Source organism: Mirounga leonina, unplaced genomic scaffold, assembly GCF_011800145.1.
Source record: "Mirounga leonina isolate KUSES-001 unplaced genomic scaffold, KU_Mleo_1.0 Mir_170, whole genome shotgun sequence".
Lineage (NCBI taxonomy): Eukaryota > Metazoa > Chordata > Mammalia > Carnivora > Phocidae > Mirounga > Mirounga leonina.
The window spans coordinates 31,718,349-31,731,779 of NW_023270433.1; the positions used below are offsets into that span (position 1 = coordinate 31,718,349).

The 13,431-nt window shown below is 48.3% G+C and overlaps 1 protein-coding gene and 1 long non-coding RNA gene across 2 annotated transcripts in view; both read right to left on the minus strand.

The window, feature by feature from the left end:
* The window catches only part of GALNT12 (polypeptide N-acetylgalactosaminyltransferase 12), a 36,478-nt gene extending 35,358 nt beyond the window's left edge, over positions 1-1,120 (minus strand). Inside the window, exon 1 of the mRNA XM_035016221.1 lies at positions 709-1,120. Within this exon, the coding sequence (XP_034872112.1) occupies positions 709-1,073 (365 nt within the window). The 5' untranslated portion in view covers positions 1,074-1,120. The remainder of the gene's footprint in view (positions 1-708) is intronic.
* A 5,496-nt stretch (positions 1,121-6,616) lies between these two features.
* Positions 6,617-13,309, minus strand: LOC118018217. The gene is made up of 3 exons (XR_004681325.1): positions 12,561-13,309; positions 11,136-11,410; positions 6,617-6,877 (listed from the first exon to the last, which is right to left on the minus strand). It is a non-coding gene; the product is annotated as an uncharacterized LOC118018217 (long non-coding RNA).
* Between the last annotated feature and the right edge of the window lie 122 nt (positions 13,310-13,431).

The following is a 13,431-nucleotide window of genomic DNA, read 5'->3' on the forward strand; positions in this document are numbered from 1 at the left end:
AGGATTTAGGCCTCTGACCACACAGGCTCAGGGCCTGCACCATCCACAGGAGTGAGCCCAGCTGGACCTCGGCCAGAAGGAGCCTTTCCCACTACCTCTTTCCTGCCTTCCTCTGCCTAATGCTCAGGAATTCAGCTCCCAGTGAGGGGGAAACCTCGGACTTGGCCTTCCAGCGACCTTTTACCTCTCCTGCTGGAGCGCCCTCCCCTCCTGGTTCATTCAAGGGCCTGGCACACACAGATAAGTGAAAAGTGGAGCCTACCTCGAAACCTAAGAGTCCTTAGTTTTACTAAGTTAAGGCCATACTGGCAGAGCTGGACTGGGGGTGCTCTGAAACCAGGAAGAGCACCCAAAGAGGGTCTCATCTTACACCTGTCTGCTTAGCCCCGACCCTCCCCGCCACTTTTTTAGAGCCGAATGACAGACCTTCTCAAGAGGGAAGGAGACAAGAGACCACCCAGTAAAAGATTCGTCAATTTCTGAGTTTTTTTTTTTTTCCTATTTTCATTTTTTAAAACTTTCTTGCGTCCCCCCATCCCATATGACCCCTTCCACTGCCCACTTCCGAGAAAGACTCAGTAAGACGCGCGATCCCCAGGTATTTCGAGACCCCGGTTCCACCCCGCCACTTCACAGATGCAGAAACTGAGGCCCGGGGACCTCGCGGGCAGTGTCTCCCTCCCCCCACCCCGCCACCTGCGGACTCACAGCGGGTTCCAGCGCTCGGGCAGGCGGCGGTGCAGCGAGATGCGGTCGCTAAGGTAGATGTTGATCTGGTGCAGCTGCACGCTCTCCTCCTGCAGCCGCAGCTCCTCGTCCTGCAGCTGCAGCTGCACCGCCTCGCCCCGCGCGCCCAGAGCGTCGCCGGCTACCGGCGGCCGCGGCAGGACCGGGTCGCGCCGCCCCGGGCGCGGAGTACGCAGGGGTCCCGGCTCTGCCGCCCTGGTCCCGCGCCGCTCCCGCAGCACGGAGCCCAGCCCGGCCAGCGCTAGCACAGCCAGCAGCGTCAGCAGCGCCTCGCGGCCGCGCCGCAGCCCCCGCGGGCAGCGCCTCCAGGCCACGCGCCCCCACATGCGCCCGCCAGCTGGGGCCAGCGCTCGGCTCGCCCGGAGGCGGGGGCGCAGACCCGGACCCGGATCCCGGAACCGCAGCGCCGCGCCGCCCCGCCCCCGGCCCGCCCCACCTGCGCCCCGCCCCCTTCCCGCCCACCCCGCCCGCAGGAGCGCGGCCCCCACGCCGCGGAGCGCGGCTGGTCTTCATCGGTCCGCTCCCGCGGGCTTGCTGGAACTCGCACCTTCCTCGTTGGGCTGTGTGCATTATGAACAAAGTGACGGCCGTAAAACCCTCAGCTCAGCGCCTGGCATATTGTAAGCGCTCAGTGAATACTGGCTGAGTGCGCCCTGTAGGGTGCTATGAATTTTACTCCCCTATCTCATAGGACTCTTAAGCAGTCCATTAACAGGGGTAGTAGGATTATCAACTCCATTTTACAGATGCGGGGACTGAGGCACAGTGAGGCTAATACACACCAGACTGTGTCACTGAGGCCTGCAGGCCTACCACAGACGTAATACTGTTTAGATCCCTTGAATAACAAACCTTCCTCTGGCTCCCTGTTAGTCAATCTCTGCATTTTTTAGTCCTCACTTTACAAAGGCGTCCAATAAACTGATCAAAGGAATGACTACCCCCCCCCCCCCCCGCGAGAAACACATGCATAGGCACCAGTAATAATGATCGCACACACCCAGGCCATCCATTCCCCTGACCTTGGCTAGAGGTTTCCTTTGAGGGGACTGAAGAAATGAAGGAGCCACTGGGGGTGCTGGAAATATTTAACAGGGTCAAGACTAAAGTGAGGCATGAGGCTGTCTCCAAGGCAGAAAATTATAGGATGGGCAAAACAAAACAAAATCAGTGACCAAAAATAAACAATACTTTTAAAAATCAAAATGAGAGCAAAAAATCCCTGAACAAAACACCAAAATTTTAAATAAAGGCGGAATCTGACACTGTGCTTGCACAGCTCAAGTCACTGACCTCACTCACCCTTATCCCAGCCTTGATTCCATGTTTGATCTCAGTGGGGATTACATGGATACATAAGTAAAAAATCATCATGTTCTTCTTTTAAAAATATGCACCTGACTTATGAAAGTTATATCTCAATTCAAAACATAAAAAATAAATAAAAAGACAGAACTAAGAGAAATTAAAAAAAAAAAAAAAAGGGGAGAAGCCCTGGCCTCCAGCACCAACGCTCAAGTCCTCAACTTGACAGGAAGAGGTCCTCAGAATGTGACTCCAAGGCCTACCCCCACAGCACTGGGGCGGAGGGGAGCGGGGTCTCACCATTCCAAACTACCTTTGCATATGGTGTTCTCCCTGCTTGAAAGGCCCTGCCCCACCTGGCAAACCCCTCTCTACCCTTCAAGGCCCTGCCAAAAGCCACCTCTTCTGTGAAGCCTTAGACAACTCCACAGCCTTTTATGCAAATGCATTTCAAGATTGCATCATCCTTTTGTGTATTAGTTAGGGTTCCACCAGATAAACAGAACCAGGAGATATATTAAGAGATTTATGGCAAGGAATTGATCTACACAATTGTAGGGGCTGGTTAAGCGAATCCAAAATCTTTAGGGCAGGCCATCAGGAAGGGAAGGCTGAAACTCTCTGGCGTGAGCTGAAGCTACAGTTCACAGGCAGAATTTCTTCTTTTTTAAGGCAACCTCAGTTCTGCTCTTAAAGACTTTCAACTGAGTAAATCAGGCCCACCTAGCTAAATCCCCATTAGTTAAAGTCAACTGATTATAGACGTTATATCTACAAAATATCTTCATGGCAACATCTAAGTGTTTGATTCAATACACTAGGGATTAAAACCTAGATAAACTGACACATCAAACTGACCATCTCTATTCGTTTCCTAGGGCTGCCATAAGAGAGTACTACAATCTGGGTGGCTGAAAACAATAGAAATGTATTCCCTCTCAATTCTGGAGGCTAGAAATCCAAAATCAATTAGTCCTATCAGCAAGGCTATGCTTTCTCAGAAGGCTCTAGGTGGGGGATCCATTCCATACTTTTCTCTTAGTTTCTGGTGTTGCTTGAAATCCTGCCATTGCTTGGTTTATGCACGCGCCACTCCAATCTCTGCCCCCATTGTCATTCTTCTGATGTGCGTCTGTGCCTGTCTGTGTCTCTTCTACTCTTCTTCTAAGGACACCAGTCAAATTGGATTTGGGCCCACTCTAATGACCTCATCTTAACTTGATTATGTCTGTGAAGACCCTATTTCCAAATAAGGAAATTCACATTCATAGGTACCAAGGATTAGGACTTCAACATATCTTGTTGCAGGGGCTCAATTCACTCCATAACACCATCATACTTTGTTAAAATGCTTGGTACATTGGATCGTGCTTAATTTACCCTAGCCTTGTAACAAAAAAAAAAAAAAATGTAAGGGACTTAGAGTATGAGCTGTGGTGACTTCATGATTGCAGACCTTAGTATAGTGTCAGACACACAGAAAGTAGTCAATTAATAGCTGGCTTTGTGTCCCCCGCTGCCTTCTGGTGGCATCTGGCTGAACTCGCTGGGGAGGTATTTGATGGAAGGCACAACCTGGTTAAGTGCAGGGAGGAGTTACTCCCAAAATGTAATGAACATGAATTCTTGAGGTGTTGTTGCTAGAAAGCCCTCAGCAGTAACCCAATATGGGAGTTTTCAAAAATCTGCTCCCAGAAACCCCAGAGACCACCCAGGAAAGTAAAAAGAGGCTGGCTGGGTGGGGCCCCAGTTCCCTTCCCTAAAATCAGAGCATTGACACTTTTATCTGCTTCATACTTTGAGCTTCTTTCTTAGATCATAGCACCCTCCTCCCTAATGACCAGAGAAACTGGTAACAACAACCAAAGAAAGTATTTTGTCCAAGCCCACAGCAGGTCAGTGGCAGAACAGGAAATAAAATGGAGTAAAAAGGTGTGGCTGACACCAGTGGATGTCTGCCAACATCCATTTTCCTCTCCTTCCTTAAGAGTAGAACCCTGAGTTTTTGCTTATTTGTTCCTCTGGGCCCATGGTCTAAAGATCAGACATTCTAAAGACTAGAATCCCCAGCCTCCTTTGCGGCTAGCCATGGCCATGTGACTGAGTGTGCAGCCAACGGGCTGTAAGTGGGGTTGTCAGACAGCGCTTCTGGGGAATGTCCTTAAAGGAAACTTCCTTACCCTTCGGACTGTGCATATGAAGACTAGAGCTTAAGCAACCACCTTGGGTCATGAGGTAAAAGGTGTGCACTGAGGCTGGGGACACAACAAGGCAGCAGGACCCAGGTCCATACACTCTAGACACTGAACCAGTCCTGATGGGCTCCATCCAGGCTTTGTTTATGTGAGGGAGAAATAAGCTTCTGTCTTGTTTGCACCACTGTTCCTATGGGTTTTCTGTCCTATGCAGCCAAATCTAATCCTAAGTGATACGCAGGATAAATTGCACAAGAATTCTCCCCAAATCTGGCTCTGATAGTGTGGTGGTTTTAAAACAAGGCTGCAAATTATTGGATACTCCCTTGCCTTGAATAGGGGCAGACCTGTAACTGCTTCAACCATTAGATGATGGTAGAAGGGAAGCTCTGTGACTTCACTGGCTAGGAATAAGAAGCCACGAAGCTTCCATCTTGTTTACAGGATCCCTGTTCTTGGAGCCTTGAGCTGCCGGGGAAGAAATCCGACTATCTTGGTATCATCATGATGGCGAAATCCCAGGTAGGATATCTTGTCCACAGTGCAAGCTGCGCCCAAACCTCTGCCGGCCCAGCCAGCCCAGGCATCAGACAGGTAAGTGAAGAAGCCATCTTGGAAGTAGCTCCACCCTAGCCATTCAAGTCACCCCAGCCATCCAGGTCACCTCATCTGTGGCCCCAAATGTCATGGAGTGGAGAAAAGAGATGCCCTTTTCAGATTCTTGACCCACAGAATCCATGAGTATGGTAAGGTAGTTGGCATTTCATACCATGAAGTTTTGGGATGGTCCTTTACTCAGCAATAAATAACTAGAACAAATGGATGATTTTAATCGACAGTCTTTTAATTCAGGAAGTATATATTGAGCATCTACTATATGCCAGGCACCATGCTAGGGTCTAGGCATGCTATAATGAGCAAATGTCAAAGAGAAACAAAACCAGACACCAGTTAAAGTGGTAAGGACAGATCTTAATCATTAATGTACTGTTGCAATAGGGAAGAGGGTCCAGCATGAATGGATTCAACTTTGATTTGCACAGAATGACTGGGCATTTTAAATAGAGTCAGGGAAGTGCAAAATTACAAAGGAGTGATCAGCGTAAATGCTGAAAATGCTAGCTGTGTCTGCGGCTGGCAAGTATCAGAGTGAGGATTCTATCCTCACAGAGGCTTGGGAGGCAGAGGCCCTGTCCTTCCTGATGATTACATTGTAAAGGAAGGGCTTTCCATCCTTGGGAAAGACACTCTTGATTTGTAGGAGATACACATACATCTCAAAGGGACAGAGAAAGGATTTATAATTGGAAGCCCTTCTTAGTAAACTCTCTAAGAGAGGGTGGTTAGGGGCGGACGGTTAGGTGTTAACTACAATAAACGGTTAATTCTTTGGATAGCCGTGAGCTTCCTCCAGCAGATATTTAAGGGGGGCTGGGGTGATCCTTCCAGGGCAGCCTTGAGCTGTTAAAAACTGTCAGCATTTAAGTCTTCAGTGTAAAGGGAGGTAGATGTATAAAATCATCTGTGTTCAGACTCTGTCCTCGTTATAGGCCAAGGTTGAGGTCTAGTTGAGAAGAAGGCTCAGAGGAGCCTGGCTAGGGTTTGAGCAAGGAGAGAGTCTTTGTCAGGAGAGGTATTTTTGACATCATGGTGCTTATAGCGCAATGGAATGGACAGATATTAAAAAGGTAACTTATGGGGCGCCTGGGTGGCTCAGTCGTTGAGCGTCTGCCTTCGGCTCAGGTCACCGTCTCAGGTTCCTGGGATCTATCCCCGCATCGGGCTCCCTGCTCAGCGGGAAGCCTGCTTCTTCCTCTCCCACTCCTCCTGCTTGTGTTCCCTCTCTCACTGTGTCTCTCTCTGTCAAATAAATAAAATCCTTAAAAAAAAAAAAAAGGTAACTTATTAGAGTTGTGGTTAGTGTGTTGAAGAAGAGTCAGGGTGCTGAAAGGGCTTATAACAGAATAGTTGACGGGTTTAGGAAGGTTTCTCTGAGGAAGTAATGTTTATATGGATACCTGAATGTTAAAGTAATATCAGAGATTTCAAATCACATTTTAGGTTAATGTGGAACTCCCTCTGCTGGATCCCAGCTCAGGGCAATGAATAGTTTTGTATCTCCCATAGAAGGATAGAGTCAGTAAGCTGTACTTTTTTTTTTTTTTTTTTAATTTTTTACATCCTGGAAAGCTACTCCGAAGCTTTTTATCGAATATTCTCTCTTCTCAAGGGGACCACAGCCAAAAAAGTTAAGAGACATAAATCTGGTCTGATTCTCTCATTTTATGGATGGGGAGCCTGAGACACAGAGTAGGGGAAGGGCCCTCGAACAAGCTGGTGTCTCAGGTACAGGGAGGATCTCACCTGCCGCCCTTGTAGACTCACAGCCGCCCTGGGGGAAAGCGTCCTGCCCTGAGCACCTCCCCACGGGCTCCAGGAGGGGGATGGGCCTGCGGTGAACTTGCAAAGCGGCTCCTACACAGGACGACCTGCTGCGGAGACTCGACTAGTGGGAAGTGATTCCACCCATGGAACAGAGTCTGCCGGATGGTACTAGAAGGCAGGTGTGAGAGGAAAGTCCTGGAGCTGTGCCTTCTGGCCTCCATCCAGACGCTCAACACAATTAAGATCTGTGGTCAGATTAGAAAACAGACAAGGATTACAACTCATGATGTCTCAGATCAGCTTACCACATTGGAATGCTTCCTGATGCAGGCTCAGCTATAGAGAAGCGAGGGTTGATCTGACACAACCTGGGTTCAAGTCCCAGCTAATGGTAAGAGCTGTCATTTAGCAAGCATCTGTGTGTGCCGTAAACCGCCAGACTTTATTCTTCATTTCACTCTCCCGACAGCATTGCAAGGTAGACAGAGGAGGAAATTTTGGCTCAGAGAAGGGAGGTGATTTAGCCAGTGTCGAAGAACATGGCTGTGACGGAGCAGTGGTCTGCGTCCAGGGCTCTTGACTCTGAATTCAGGATTTCCCACCCCACAGTTCACTGGGAGACTGCTGTCAGGCCAAAAGGCAACTTAGCTTCATGCGTAGGAGCACAACCTCGGAGCCCACTTGCGTGATGTCACACCTCAGCCCCATCACAGACTGCTCTGTGGCCTTAGGCAATTTGCTCATCTGTAAAATGGTGGTAATAATAATGGTATCTCCCAAGTAGGGTTTTTGGGAGGACTGAGTGATGTAGTCCACCCAGCCAGCCTCCCCAGGCTCAAAGCAGGAGGGGGGAGAGTTTCTACAAGGGCAAACGGAAGGTGTCTGGCCCCTTGCTACTCAGTGTGGTCCTTAGACCAGCAGCATTGGGACCACTTGGGAGCTATTGGAAATACAACAGCTCATTAGCAGAGGGAAAGCACAAGGAATGGTTATTAACGATGACAAGCTGGCACCCACCGAGGGCAAATTCACCTGGGACCTTAATTCTTTTTGTACCACTTCCCAAATTGAGTACCTTGTCCTTCCCTTGGGTTTGTTGTTCATTTGGGGAGCTTATTTGTTCTTTGACCACACCATCTCATTTCATCAGCTGTTCAACCAACAAACGGATTTCTGTAGAAGGCACTTTTGATTTGTCGTATTAGCTCCCTTCATAGGGATCATTTCATCCCTTTGGGAGTTTAATGTGATATATGGTAGATGTGGTATTTCAAACATTAGTGGGGAAAAGATGGCTGATTTAATCAATGATTGGAGCAACTTGATAGCCATTTGGCTATCCTCATACCTTACACCATTTAGATCCAAATGATCTAAAGATGTAAAGGTAAAATAATAAAAAAAAAAATCCAACAATAAAAGTATTGGATGGAAAAAACCCAGAGACCATTATAGAAAAGATTTATAAAGTTGACTACATAAAAATTTTAGTATTCCATAAGGCCCAAAATAATATAAAGACAAAGACAAATCAGAAAGAGACATCTGCAGATGACATTTACCCAGTATGTAAATCAACAAGGAAATAAAAAGAACAGAAATAAAGATGGCTGAAAGATCTGAATAGACAGTTCCCCCAATAAAGAAATAGAAATGGTCAGGGTGCCTGGGTGGCTCAGTCGGTTAAGCGACTGCCTTCAGCTCAGGTCATGATCCCAGGGTCCTGGGATCGAGCCCCGCATTGGGCTCCCTGCTCGGCGGGAAGCCTGCTTCTCCCTCTGCCCCTCACCCTGCTTGTGTTCCCTCTCTCGCTGTGTCTGTCAAATAAATAAATAAAATCTTTAAAAAAAAAATTAAAAAAAAAAAAATACAAATGGTCTAGAAACGTATCAAGATATGTTCAGTTTCTCTATTTAAAATGCATGCAAATTAAACTAACTCTGAAATATTTTTTCATCTATCAGATTGGCAAAGATTTAAAAGGTTATTCATTCCAGTGTTGGCAAGGATGTGAATAAACAGGCTGTTTATTCCTACCACTGCTGGTAGGAAGGCAAACTGGTATAACCCTTTGGAAAGCAATTAGGCAACATTTATTAGAAATGTTAATGTTCATATCCTTTTGAGTCTGCAATGTCATATCCACAGAAATAGATTCACAAGTGCTCAAGAGATGAGCTTAAAACAAAAGTAATAAAATACTCTTTGGAGATGATTTTACTTCCAGGCCCTCTGTACCTCCTCCCTAAGCCACTGCATGGGTCTCTGGAATCCAGTCCTCCTGTTCCCTCTTTCCAACCTGTTTCCTCGCTTTTCCTACCATAACTCAGATCTCTCCCAGTCTTTCTGCCTAACCTGTGGCCAAGCTCTCCCATGAAGCTGTCAGTGATACCCCGAACTGTGACACCTTCCTCTGAATTGACAGTGAAAGCTCATAAACCACGCTCTCTGCAATCATGTGGAATTCCCTGGGAGCCAGGGGCCATCTCTATCATCCATAGTATGCCATCACAGACACAATGCCTGGCACACAGAAGGCGCTCAGTCAACGTTGGTCGGATGAGGACTGTGTTGGTGATGGAGGTACACTGCTCAGATCACCCTTCAAGAGAACCCACTGGGCAGAGCACAGTTGACGGATAGCCTCCAGCTGCTGTGCCTTCTAATCCTCTGTGAAGTTCTTGCTGAGGCTGTTTCCCCTGGTTTCTCCCAGTCAGTGACTAAGCAGGGGGGTACAAGAACCTAGCTACTTCTGTCTGTTGCAGGACACCCTAGCAGGCCACCTTTGCCTGGGGACTCCCCAGTGCTTGGCTGAGACATTTCTGGAACCGCACAGCACTCTGGAGCCTTCCTACCCCAGCCTCCTCCTTCCCACTCCCATCTCCCAGCTGTAGCATTTGCATTAGGGTCTGAAGGCCCTCCTTCCCTTTTCCTCCTCCTTCCTCCTTTATCCAAGCATTTCTCCTGGGGGCGGGGCGGGGGGAACACCTTGGCATCTGGTTCTCAGAGGACCCAAAACAACAACAAGAGGGATCAATGAAAAAATACTGGAAGAGAGTTCATACTTAATAAGACTACAGATACACTTGCATAAGAGGTTTGTGTACAAAGATGTGCTGGATTCATGCTTCGAAAACTATGTGCATGTGAATCACCTGGGAGTCATGTTGAAATGCTGATTCTGGTTCAGGAGGTCTGGGGTGGATGCAAGATGCTATATTTCTAAGAAGCTCTCAGGTGGTACCAAGGCTGCTGGTCCAAGAACCCCATTTTGAGCAGCAAGGTGCTGGAATGTTTATATGCACCACTGAGTCTCCTCCCTGCTCTGAACCCTGGGAGGATGACTGGGGGGTGGGGGACCACAGCAGCAGGCTCAAACCTCGGCTAACAGTTGGGTTTGGCCAAGGAGGAGCACTAGAGAGCAGGAGGAGGGGGAGGTCAGAGGATTTTATTCCTCTGCGGATTTTTCCCTACTAGGTTACCATAGGTTGGCTGTGTCCCTCTACCAAAGGTCCTAACTCCTATCAGCCAGAAGTCTCCATTTTCTCTCTTGCAGAATTCCAGTAACTGCTCCTCTCCCTTCCCCCTTCAGGCCTGGGGTGGCAATGGCTCCCCACTGTTAGCAGCTTTGGAGTACTGCACCAGCTCTGGTGGCTCTTAGTAAACTTTGTCTACAGTTCTGTAATTAGTCCTTTAGTAAATGTTCCTCATTTCTTCAGCCAAGTGTACCGTCGTCTCCTGCTGGGACCCTGACTGCTGTAAGCACTGTCAGCGCAAGATTTTTTTTTTTATAATAGAACATTGGAAACAAGCTAATTGTGCATCATTAAAAAATGATTAAATAAATTAGGGTACATCTGCTTAATGGTGTTACATGCACTAAAAAGGATACAGTAGATCTATAGTCACCTACGTGGAAAGATGCCCAAGCCATTTGTTAAATTTTTTAAAAAGTAAGATTCTGAATAGCCTGCATAGTATGACTTCATTCATTCAAAAAGTGAATATGCATTTGTGAAGGCTGGGATTGCAGGGGATGACAACCCTGCTCAAAACAAACCTACCAAAAAGAATGGGGGAGGAGGGGGAAGCTGCGAGGATTTTCCGACTCCATCTCTTTCCATCACTTGTCTCTGCTTCACTCCCAGGCAGACTGTCTTCAAGTGGTGGCAGGGCAAGCACAGTGTGGCTTACAACATCCGGACATCCTGACAGCTGACAACCTGAGCACAGAGGCCCTTGTTCCCAATTGCTTTAGCAAAAACTCCTGGGCTGAAGCAATCAGGATGGGCTTGGACATATGCTGACCACTGAGCCATACAGACTGAGAGTGGGGAGGGAGGCTCCCTAAAAGAAAGAAGGCTTTTCTTCCCAGAGTCGGAGAAGCAGGGCAGGTATAAGCAGCAGATATTCACTCTCGAGGGAATATTTGTAGTAGACATTTGTTACCCTTTTTGGCTGCCCAGTATCTGAACCCCCTCCCTATTCTGGAGAGTCTCCTACCTTCTAGGGCACCTATCCTGGAGTCTGCCTTCTGCTATATATGCTGAGAAGGCCAGAAATGCACTTTCTCCCTTTTTTGCCAGGCAGAACACGTGACCCAGGCTGAGCCATTTACATGCGCTCATCTCAGGCTCTCACTCTGGAGCTGGTAATTCCAAAAAGGGCCTGTGCAGACTCCATCTGAGTATAGGGTGCAGCCATGGCGTGATGTGGTGCATCGTTCTTGGTTGTGGGCCTTCCAAGATTGGTTCTCTGGCCCTCATGGGATCTGTGAACTACAAAAAGAACCTTGTATTAAATCCCCTTTCTACTGAAATTATCCAGAGGGTTTGTTTCTATAGCTTGCAATCAAGAAAGTTGATCAATGCCTATATGTACGTATGCATGTTTGTATATGTGTGAAACATCCTTGGAAAGATGAAACAAATGTGAATATTGGTTACCTATGGGGAGTAGGACCAGGAAAGTGGGAGAAGAGGGAAAGGGGCTTTTACTTTTGCCTTATGTCCTTCTATACTGTTGGAATTTATTTTTTACCACACATATAACTTTTATAATGAAACAGCTAGTTATTAAAAAGATAGCCAATAAATAGAATTTAAAAAGGATGCAATTATTCAGGATTTTCACAGAAACAAATGCCTTCATTAGACCTTCAAAAGGAAATCGTCCTCACTTTTGTTGTGATTGAGGCCAAATCTGGAAGTGAGTGAGAGTGTACCACTTCAGACACTGGGCCTACGTGTTTAGCTCTAGCCCTGTAACTCGCCTGCTCACTTTCCATGGCTCCCCATTACTCACAGAATAAGTCCCACAGTCTTCATCCTGGCATTCATTGGCCCTCGGCAATCCGAGCCCTCTGTACTTTCAAGACTTCTCATCTTTACACTTTGCTTAGAAGACTTTTTCTTCCAGCCCTGCTGGCCCAGATCCTAAGGGTATTACGATCTTCTCTGATCTGCCAATGCCATGACCCTTATTCCTTCTTCAGGACCTCATCAAGTGCTGATCTGTGTTATAATTCTATGTATACGCGACTTAGCCATTTACGCATCATGTACTGAGCACCTACTATATCTGGCCTTCTGCTAGGTTTTCCGACCACAGCGCAGTCTGTGGAAGCCAGTTACCCCATATCAGAATGTTAATGTTATCACGAGGAGCAGGCGGTTGTAAGCAGTTTGCAAACACGTTAGAAGCTTTTTCCCCCTCTGCCTGGATGGCACTCTCCCCAGATGTCAGCATGGTTCCATTATTTCAATTTCTTCAGGTCTCTGTGTGAGTATCACATTCTCAGTGACACCTTCTCTACCCATCCTATTATAAAATAACATCCCATCCTTTATCCTATTTACTTGGATTCAGGTTATGCTCTAGTTATTGTTTCAATAGCACTCATCACTAACACACGTACAAGTTACTTACTTGTTTGTGTATTTACAGCTTGTCTTTTCCCACTGTTAGCTCCAGGAAGGCAGGGATTTTATCTTGTTCCTGCAGCTTCTCCAGCACCTAGAACAGTGCATAGCTGGCACTCCATAAATATTTGTTGAGACCAGAGCACAGGAGACCGGGGTCCCAGTCACAGCGCTCCCGCAGGATAGTCGCGTGACTTAATCTCCCTTAGGCTTCAGGTGTCTCCTTTGTAAACTGGGGGTGGTCACCTGAGCCCTCCCTGGTGACTGACAGGATGCCGCGAGGATCAAACACGGGTCTCAAACTTCAGTATGCACCAGAATCACCCGGAGGCCTTGTTAAAATACACCTGGCTGGGCCCCACCTGCCGAATTTCTGATCCCGTAGGTCTGGGGTGGGGTCAGGAAATTTGCATTGGTAACACTGTCCCAAATGGTGCCGATTCAAGAATCACCGATGAAAAGAGAGGAGGTACAGGAGGTGCTTGTAGCTTTAATTCCCAGGTAAGGACCGGCTCTGAAGGCCCCGCAGGACGTCCCGGGGGCGGGGTACAGAGTGGACCCATCCGAGCCAACAACTATTTGGGAAGCTGCGGTTAAGCGCCCGGCGCCGGCGGGGTAGGGAACAGCGGCGCTCCACGGGCCGGGCCCGACCGGCGGGGGACCCAGACCCGGTGGTTCCGAGCTCGCAGCGTGAGTGGGCTGGAGCAGCCGTTCCGACCTCCGCGCGGGGCAGGAAGTCCCCGGAGCCTCCGGGGGGGCCGCCACCGGCCGCCGCACAGGCAGAGGCGAGCCCGCTCGCCCGCTCGCCCGGGCGCTCCGAGCTTCCCGGAACTCGCAGTCCCTCCCGGCGCGGCGAGGACGCGCGGCCCGGCGTCCGG